This window comes from Halyomorpha halys, unplaced genomic scaffold (genome assembly GCF_000696795.3).
Source record: "Halyomorpha halys isolate HHAL.00 unplaced genomic scaffold, Hhal_1.1 Scaffold539.1, whole genome shotgun sequence".
Classification (NCBI taxonomy): domain Eukaryota; kingdom Metazoa; phylum Arthropoda; class Insecta; order Hemiptera; family Pentatomidae; genus Halyomorpha; species Halyomorpha halys.
Genome location: NW_027113761.1, coordinates 564,869 through 575,722, shown reverse-complemented (window position 1 = coordinate 575,722; position 10,854 = coordinate 564,869). Strand labels below are relative to the sequence as shown.

Here is a 10,854-nt window from a genome sequence, read left to right as displayed (position 1 = left end):
TTACTATACTTTATGTTATAAATAATAACTATATATATATAGGTTCGAGGGTTTGGGCTAGTGAATCAAGAAAAGAATAAAATTTACCAGATGTAAGTTAAGATTCCACCAGGAGCTTTTTTAGAAATTAGTTTAGGAATTGGAACATTATAGACAATCTGGATGAGATCATGATTTGAGAGTAAAGACACTGGGGTCTGAGATATGAATTATAAGTTATGGGAGGAATCTACTACGAAAAAGTCTAGCCATGAACTATGAAATGGGTATGGTAGGTTTGTTAAAAGGGAACGATAGAAAGGTTTAAGGAATGGAAGAACTCTATAAGGTATGATTTATCAGGAGAGTGAGAGAAGATAAATGTGTTAAAATCCCAGGCTATTATTATATTGTTATATAAAGGGACTTAAGTGAAAAGAGAAGATTCAAATGTAGGGTCCAATCAGACAGTACACTACGAAAATGAGAGTAGGGAATTTTCTACAAACAGATATTCTAAGAGAGGAGTATCAGGAAAAGGGGATTTAAAGATAATTTTAACTCTCAGGCCGTCATGAGCAAAAAGGCATTTACTTCCACCAGTTGAGGTCCCCCCGATCATGATGGCTGAGGGTATAGTTACAAAGTCTAACAAAGAAGGAGGGAAAATTCAATTTGAGTCAGGTTTCTATGGCAATAACATGATAGAAATTACAGAGGAAAAAATCATGGAATTCATCGAAATGAGCTGGGAGGGATTGTGAGTTAATAAGACTCCATTGCCACAATAGGATACTGGTCATAATAGGACATAGGAAAGGAAAATTTTGGATTAGAGCAAAGAAATACAAAAATATTATGAAAAATAAAACATTATGTATATAAAAATAACATTAAGAATATATAGTATATATATACTTTTATTGAAATAATGTAACAGTATATTATTAAATTAATTTTTATAAATATATTTTTTATTTTCATCTTCATTTCTATTTACTTTTTTAAGTAGTATCATCTTTTCTTTCCAAACCTAGTAATTTAACCTAGAAACCTAGTATTTAAAATTTACCTTATTTCTTGTAAATTTTATTTACTTTTCTCAACTTAATTTATTAATGTATTTTCTCACTGAGTATGCTTTTCTGTCTTTATTAATTATGAAAATTAACTAATGCAATTTTTTTTTTTTTAATATGGCATGTTTGCTTTCATTTAGTAAAAGTAATATTTCTTTTTATATTCTTAATGCTATTTTTATATACATAATTTTTTATTTTTTCATAATAATTTTGTACTTCTTTGCTTTAATCCAAAATATTCCTTTTCTATGTCCTAGTATGACCTAGGGATGGGATATCGAAAGGATAATATCGATATCGGTATTGATATCGATATCGGATAGCAATATCGATATCAATATTATATCGGAACTAAAATATCGAAATATCGATATCGAAAATTTAACGAATTAAAGTAATAATAATTATAAAATGATATAGCAAGACACAGGAAGATATTTTATGTCATACCTAATCAAAATACATTAGAAACTCTTAATAACTATGAAACAAAGCAACACCACGACAACCATATCATAAACAGAACAAATATAAACTATAATATAATTGTTTTATTGAAGAAAATTTAAAAATAGGAAATTTTTTAAAATCTCTAAGTGTTATTTCAATATTTCGATAAAATAGCATCGGAATATTATTGCTTATATCCAATATTGATATTATAATAATATAAAATATCGAAATAAATATGTATTATTCAAAATAAAATTTCGATAATCCATTTTTAATTATTCTATACAATTTTCTAGTCTTTTTAAACAAATTATCGATATTTCGATAAAATAATATCGGAATATTGTTAATAATATTCCATATCAATATTACAACAGTGTAAAATATCAAAATAAATATGTAATTATCAACATAAAATATCGATATTCCTATTTTAAAATCTCTATATGTTATTTTAGTCTTTTTCAACGAAATATCGATATTTCAATAAAATAATATCGGAATATTGTTGCTAATATTCTGTATCGATATTAGGCCAATAAAAAAAAAAAAAATATGTAATTATAAAAATAAAATATCAATATTCCTATTTTAAAATCTCTATATAATATTTTAATCATTTTAAACAAAATATCGATATTTCTATAACGTAATATCGGAATATTGTTCTTATATTCCATATCAATATTACATCAATACTAAATATCAAAATAAATATATATTTATCAAAATAAAATATCGATATTCCTATTATAAAATCTATAAATGATATTTTAGTCATCTTAAACAAAATATAGTTATTTAGATAAAGTAATATCGGAATATTTTTGCTTATATTCCATATCGATATTACAACAATATAAAATATCGAAATAAATATATAATTATCAGAATGAAATATCGATATTCCTATTTTAAAATCTCTATATGTTATTTTATTCATTTTTAACAAAATATTGATATTTTGATAAAATAATAACGGAATATTGTTCTTATATACCATATCGATTTTATATATATATAAAATTTTATTATAATACAAAATATTGAAATAAATAAGTATTTATCGCAATAAAATACCGATATTCCATTTTTAATTATTCCATAAAATTGTCCAGCCTTTTTAAACAAAATATTGATATTTCATAAAATAATATCTGAAAATTGTTCCTTATATTCCATATCGATATTACAACAATGTAAAATATCGAAATAAATATGTAATTATCAACATAAAATATCGATTATCCATTTTTAATTATTCTACACTAATTATAATAATTTATTTCATATAATCAACAACTTTTCGGGAATATCCCCCATCTTCAGGGGGATATATATATATATATATCGTATAATTATCTCCTAATTTGTCATTAGTGCTAATATTTAATAATATTATTGTCATTTAATGAATAAAAATCTTTTATACTATCAACAGTTATATATTTCTAGGCGAATTCGAGATTTTACATTGTGGTAATATTGATATAGAATATAAACAACAATATTACAATATTATTTTATCGAAATATCACCATTTTCTTTAAAAAGACTAGAAAATTGTGCAGAATAATTAAAAATGGATAATCGATATTTTATTTTGATACTACGTATTTATTTCGATATTTTACATTGTAATATCGATATGGAATGTAAGGAATAATATTCCGATATCATTTTATGGCAATATCAACATATTGTTTAAAATGACAAATTATCATATAGAGATTTTAAAATAGGAATATCGATATTTTATTTTTATAATTACATATTTATTTTTTTTATTTTCTATTATTCTAATATCGATACAGAATATTAGCAACAATATTCTGATATTATTTTATTGAAATACCGATATTTTGTCGAAAAAGACTAAAATAACATATAGAGATTTTAAAATAGGAATATCGATATTTTATTTTGATATTACATATTTATTTCGATATTTTACACTGTTGTAATTGTAGCAAGAAAATTGTTGCTAATATTCCATATCGATATATTAACAACATTTGTCTGATAGTATTTTATCGAAATATCAATATTTTGTTTAAATAGACTAGAAATTTTTATGGAATAATTAAAAATGGAATATCGATATTTCATTATGATAATTATATATTTATATCGATATTTTGTATTGTTGTACTATTGATATGGAATATAAGCAAAAATATTCCGATATTACTTTATCGAAATATCTATATTTTGTTTAAAATGACTAAAATATCATTTAGAGATTTTATAATAGGAATATCGATATTTTATTTTGATAAATATATATTTATTTCAATATTTAGTGTTGATGTAATATCGATATGGAATATAAGAACAATATTCCGGTATTAATTTATTGAAACATCGATATTTGGTTTAAAAAGACTAGAAAATTGTATAGAATAATTAAAAATGGAATATCAATATTTTATTTTGATGAATACATATTTTGTATTGTTGTACTATTGATATGGAATATAAGCAAAAATATTCCGATATTACTTTATGGAAACATCGATATTTTGTTGAAAATGAATAAAATAACATATAGAGATTTTAAAATAGGAATATCGATATTTCATTCTGATAATTATATATTTATTTCGTTATTTTCTATTGTTGTAATATGAATATGGAATACTAAAAACAATATTCCGATATTATTTTATCGAAATATCGATATTTTGTTGAATATAACAAAAATATCATGTAGAGATATAAAAATAGGAATATCGCTATTTTATTTTGATAATTACATATTCATTTCGATATTTTGTATTGTTGTAATATCGATATGGAATATAAGCAAAAATATTCCGATATTACTTTATCGAATTATCGATATTTTCTATTGTTGTAATATTGATATGAAATTTTAGTAACAATAATCTGATATTATTTTATCGAAATATCGATATTTGTTTTTTAAAAAAAACTAGAAAATATTATAGGAAATTAAAAAATGAAATATCGATATTTTATTTTGATAATTACATATTTATTTCGGTATATAATAATGTAACAGAATAGCCTTACAAGATAAAGCACAATGCCACTACTAGATAGTTGAAAACATCATCAATGCAGGCTTTGGATATTCAACCAAAACCTGTTGAACCAAAATGCTTCTTGAAAAATCACTCTGATCAAGCCATACCAATACCATGCCTTAACTTCCATGAAACTTCCTCTACATGAAAGATATTTGCATAAAACTCTTCTATTCATTCAGATTCCTGCAAAAAAGATGGATTAAAATATCTTGATAAACCTAGATTAGTTGATATATCAGGCTCTATCACTCATGTTTAACAAGCAAACTGGTGGCTCAAGTATGTTTTACCAAAAAATGAAGAACTTGATGAAGTAAAAATAACTTTTCTTCAGTCAGCTGCATCTTCTATATCATTTTTATATCCAAGAAACGCTGATATCTGTTGGTCTCAGAAACAAATGTTTTTATGAAAGTGAATTTATTGGTTCCCAACAAAAGAACTCAAGTTCAACTTGAAAGTGAAGTGGGTCAAACAAATATAGCCCAATGCAAATCTAATATGACTAACATATCCTATTACTTAATATAGCAAGTGGTACAGACTTATTTGTAGAATCTTTATTCATGTTATTTTCATGAAAATCGCAACATTATTGTTGTTAATAACAATATTAGTATTGCTATTAATTAATATGAATACTTATGATTATTGAAGCCGTTACCATCCCAAATTTATATTTCACCAGGTGATTTACAACAATAATACCTATTGAGGGAATAATTTGAAAATTTTAAGAGATCTGCTTTTTTTGAAAAAAAAAAATTATACCTATGAATTATGGGAAATGTTTTATCTTAACCTTTTTAGTGTTGAACTTCACACAAAATGGCTTGGAAAATACTGAAAAATTACACCTATCCCAGGTCTAGTTAAATTAGGCAAGCTACTACAGCTACTCCAAACCTGCTGTTCTATGTTTTCGAGCCCATTTATAAATGTTTATAAATAAAACTTTAAAGGTTTTTATTTAAAAAACCGAGTTGACATATATTAAATTTATTTGACTGAAATAATTTAATTCTAAATTTTACTCTTAACTGGAACAAGTTAGTTTATTGGCTTACAGCTAGTTTGTAAATTTAATTTTGATTGATAAGTAAATCAATAATATTCAATAACATTATTTTTTAAATTTTTCAAAAATTTCGTTTTATTTTACCAACACAGCTGGGCCCTGTTTCGTAATGAAAGCTAATAGTATTAGTTCAAATAGAAGTATAGAAGAATATAAGTATAGAAACAACGTGTTAATTACACTAATATTTTTTTTTTCATAATAGGGAGGACTATTAGTAATATTACAGGAGTTAAAAAGTACAAGTTACTATTGTACAAGTCAGTGTAATTGTATTAGGTTGAATCAACAACACTAATAGTATTACTTTGTACTTTATTATGAAACAGGGCCCTGGTCTTAGAGAAAATTTTATACTTTTCACTAAAGTATTTTAAAAATTCCAAACCACATAATCATATAAGGAATAAAAATGCTATATGAAATAAAAAAAATTACAGTTTTGTCTTCATGGTGTAAAACCTTAATGACATCAATGCCAGTGTGAAGGTTTTATTGTGGAGCTGCAGAACTTTAATAAAAACAACAAACTTTATTTTCTTTAAAAACAATTTTGATCCTTTTTCTCAACTTTATTCTTTTTAAAATTCCCACGTTTCGACAACGTAGGTAATTTTCAAGGATTCCTTTACTTTGTTTTCATTTTTTCTTTTAAAATTCTTTAAATGCCGGCTAATTGCCTTTGTCCCATAAATTCTTCTATAAATTTCCTTCCCAAATTTAAAACTTTTACTAACCACTTTTCTTACTATTATTTTGCAACTTGTTTGGAGTTTGCAAATGAAAATAATAGTAAGAAAAGTGGTTAGTAAAAGTTTTAAATTTGGGAAGGAAATTTATAGAAGAATTTATGGGACAAAGGCAATTAGCCGGCATTTAAAGAATTTTAAAAGAAAAAATGAAAACAAAGTAAAGGAATCCTTGAAAATGTCCTAAGTGGTCGAAACATTGGAAGCTTAAAAAGAATAAAGTTGAGAAAAAGGATCAAAATTGTTTTTAAAGAAACTAAACCACTCTCAAACAAGTATATTAATAAAAAATAAATCTAAAACTTTATTTTGTTTATTAGGCTACCTATTTGTTGTCAGAAAGTTTATTTTAGTTTTATAATAAGAGATGTATCAGATGTGAGTCCCTACTTTCTAAATCAGTGTAAATCATATCTTACATATATTTCATTGTTACTTATAAAGTAATAGGTTGTAATTTAATACTGTAAATATTAATATATTGTAGATTTTATGAAAAGCATTCATCGTATTCTAGATGACTCAAAATAAGAATATTTTTAGGACACCTCTCAATGTTGAATTTACTATGCAAGCAGTTACAGAAAATAAGTAGCTTTCAAAAAAAGTTTAGTCTCTTAACAGCGAATTTGGAACCTGCCCAGCTTGTTACAAGTTCCCAAATGTAATCTAAACTGGTCAGGCAACTGTGTCATAACAATGGAGAAGACTCAGGAACTAGGTTAGTAGGATCTTCCTATTTCTCCTCTTAGAGGGTTCAATTATTGGTTATCAAAGGTGAAAACATAAAGTACAGGATGACAATCAGGCATCTAGCCAGGAGAGACTTCAGAATCCCCCTTCTCAAATATATACTAAACCTACTTCAAAGAAAATTAATATCAATGTATGAAATATAAATGAATCGTTGATTATGAAAAGAGTGTTATAGAAAATAAGTTTTAGCATTTTGGTTTAAAAATAAAATGGTAGATAACGACGCTATGATACTGCTAAGAACAAAGCAACAGGCATGCTGCTTTGTTTTAGAACAGTCTATCGTGGCGTCTGCTTATGAAAAACACACCCTCGTTGTCTTTATTTATAAAAACCTCCCTACATTTCCCAACAATTTGGTCGCAGAGCGTGGTTTAGTGCGTAAAAGGGTTGAGTGAGAGGAATTTACGTATATTGATGGATACGTAATGTAAGCTTAGTGATTTATTTAGGACTAACCGCCGAAATCAAAACACAAAGGACATGGACGCCACATTATTCAACATCGAAAGGCTCGCTACAGAAAATTACGGGATCTGGTAGAGGAGAATCGAAGTATTTTTAGAAGCAAAAGACCTGTACGAAGAAATTATTGAAAAAGATCTGCCGACTGAAGAAGATTCATCTTGGAAAATGAAAAAACAAACAGGTACTCTCTACTATTATTCTCACTGTTAGGACGACATACTGCCGTCAATCAGAGGTGAGAAAAGTGCGAAAACGGTTTGGGAGAAATTAAGAGAAAGGTTTGAGAGCGTTCCAGAGGAGAAGGTAATTGATTTAATGTTTGACCTAGCCAAAATTAGGAAAAACAGATGTGAAACATTGGATGAATATCTTATGAGATTTCAATGTTTAGTTCAGGAGATAGCTCAACTGGGTAAATCCCTAACAGACAGAGAATTAGTAAGATATATCATTGAAGGCTTACCACCCTATTATGATCCTGTTGTCATAGCTATTTTGGTTAATAGGAACATTAAATTCAGCGAAGTAAGGCAAATGCTTTTGTCATTTGAAAGAAGGAATAACCTTCATAGGAATGAACTAACATCAAAAACATATAATAATAGGTCAAACTTCTGTATAAAAGCCTGTTTTATTTGTAAAAAACCAGGACACCTAAAAAAGGGAATGCTGGTTTAACAAAGAAAATAATAGACGAGGCAAAATAAATGGACCCTTAGATACACGAAAGCCTCGACCAAGAAAACATCATAGAGCATCATTGGCTAAAGAATTAGCCTTATGCGCAATTACCAGTGATAAGTATCTGGTGGAGGAAGGAACCAAAGGAACAAAGAAAGATGGAAGGAGTACCAATAAAACTCATGGAGGAAAAATTATAATGGAGACACTTAGCAAAGATGATCAAAACAACCCCAACATTCAGGATATTTTAGTTGTTCCAGATTTATGTGGTAATCTAATTTCAGTGACTAAGAAAATTGAAAAGGAGAATAAAGCCATCCTTTCCCAGGAAGGAAGAATCGGAGAGAGTGATGAACACTTTGAAGATAAAGATCCTACACCAAAAGAACAAGTTACATCTGATCAGCAACAAGCTTTAAATGATGAAGAATCTGGTTGTGAATCCGAGGCACCTAAACTAGTAGCTGATGTTGAACATGAAGATACTAGAAAATCATTTAAATATGAGTTAAATTGTGATTTAGAACCTGATGGTGATAGCAGTGTAGTGTTGATAAAAGCAAAAGTAACAAATGAAAAAAAAAAAGAAGAAGAAAGTAAGAAATATACTTATAGCAAGAAGAAGAAACTCAAAAAGAAAAAGGGGTTTTAGTGATGCAACGAGTATTGTTAAACCTTCTATTAATCCCAGATGTTCATGAGTTCAGGGAATGTCTTGGTGAATATTATAATCCTGACTATGAAAAATCTGGATACAGGCGAAAAGGGGGAGGTCCAAATTGCCAACAAAATACAGAAGACCAGTTAAGGATGTTTGAACCTAGGACTAAAAAGAATTGTTTTGTGTAACATTAAATAATAAAGAGTGATGCAATTAAGTTAAAAATAAAATAAATAAATAATAATAATAATAATAATCTTTATTTATTCTGGGATTGATCCCTTTATAACGTATGGATGGAATTGTATTGGACTGTTGTTTAGGAATAAGGTTGGAATAAGAGGAATAATTTTCAGGAGGTGATTGGATTCTATTACGATTGCCTTAGTCTTCTCTGCATTCAACGTAAGCTTCTTTTCTTGTACCCACTGACTAATTCTATTCAAGTCTTCTTGAATCTTCTCTGTAGCAACTAATAGGTCAGAAGGTGGGAAGGAAAGGTAAATTTGGAAATCATCTCCGTACGAATGGTATTGAGAATGTTGGATAAGGATGGGAAGCTCATTGGAGCAGATAGCAAAAAGGGTAGGGGTAGCGATGAACCCTGATGGAGACCACAGTTGAGGGGTCGAGTCAAGGATTGAGGTTTATCAGGAACCAGTACATACTGGGAACGATCGGATAGGAAGGATTGAAACCAGCACAAAGCAGTGTTGGATAGAGGAAGATTTCGTAGTTAATGAATAAAGCATAATTGTATATATTATTTTATCATTATGTTATTTTATTTATTTATTTTTCATACAGATAGTCTGATTATGTTCACTTGTCTATTCTTTTGTTTGTATATATTTTAAGAGAGTTTTTTTTTTTTTTTATTTCATTTTTTTTTTTAATTTTTAATTTTTTTTTTACTTATTTATTTTATTTTTTTTATTTTAGTATGTATGAGATCCCACAACTGTGTGGCAGATTGTAATATCTATCAATAAATAAATCTATCAATGAATAAAGCAATAAAATAAAGCAAAATAATATAGAAAGGAAATAATAAAACATATTTTAGGAAGGAAATTGTTAAAGAAAATAAGTTTTATTACTTTGGTTTATAAATAAAATGGTAGATGGCGACACTATGATACTGCTGAGAACAAAGCTGGTCGGAGAGATCAAATTTGTTGAGCCCTAGAAGACGCATCCAAATCGGGAAGAACATACCACATTAATTGCTCAGTCAGTGGCAATTATTAAGCTCTGAAAACCAACTGAAACGACACAGTACAGTAAGTGAAGATCAAATAATAATATGGATATCTCCATTCCTGGAACAAAAATAGATATTGCAGCAAAAACGTAATTGATGTAGTAAGTATTTTGGCCAAAACCATTAAATTTACAAAAGAGTGGAAAGCATAAACATTTATAAAAAGAATTCCAGAATCGAAGAAAAAACGGAAAAGAGAATAGTGCAAAAATAATTTTGATATAATAAAGTGGGCGCGGCTCAGTACATTTAATGGTTCTAGTTGAAACACTTAGTGTTCTATATCAATTACCTCTTTGCTGCTGCCTCTATTTCTGTTCTGGGAGTGGGGATTTCCATTACTTATTTGAACTTCGTTTTCTGTGTTGTTACGTTGAAGATAGATTTCTGAGCTTACTAATGAAAGTTAATAATCGTCAGTTATTATTAATCAGCTTTGATGAAGCCGATTTCGAAGGAAGGCTTCATTATAAAAAAATTTCGATGTTTTGGAGCAGTGATAATAAAGGTATTTATTTTTTGTTTTGTATTTTTTAAGTTTTTGTTGTATAATCAGTAATAGAAAAAGAAATTGTAATGTAATTCTAAGGATTTAGTCGATTTTGGTGCCTTGATGTTATATATATA

At 27.3% G+C, this 10,854-nt stretch overlaps 1 protein-coding gene across 1 annotated transcript in view; it reads left to right on the top strand.

Annotated features, from left to right (window-relative positions):
- The first annotated feature begins 10,559 nt into the window (after window positions 1-10,559).
- Window positions 10,560-10,854, top strand: part of LOC106684033 (pleckstrin homology domain-containing family J member 1) — a 12,256-nt gene continuing 11,961 nt past the window's right edge. Inside the window, exon 1 of the mRNA XM_014425865.2 lies at window positions 10,560-10,735. Coding sequence (XP_014281351.1) covers window positions 10,627-10,735 — 109 coding nt within the window. The 5' untranslated portion in view covers window positions 10,560-10,626. The remainder of the gene's footprint in view (window positions 10,736-10,854) is intronic.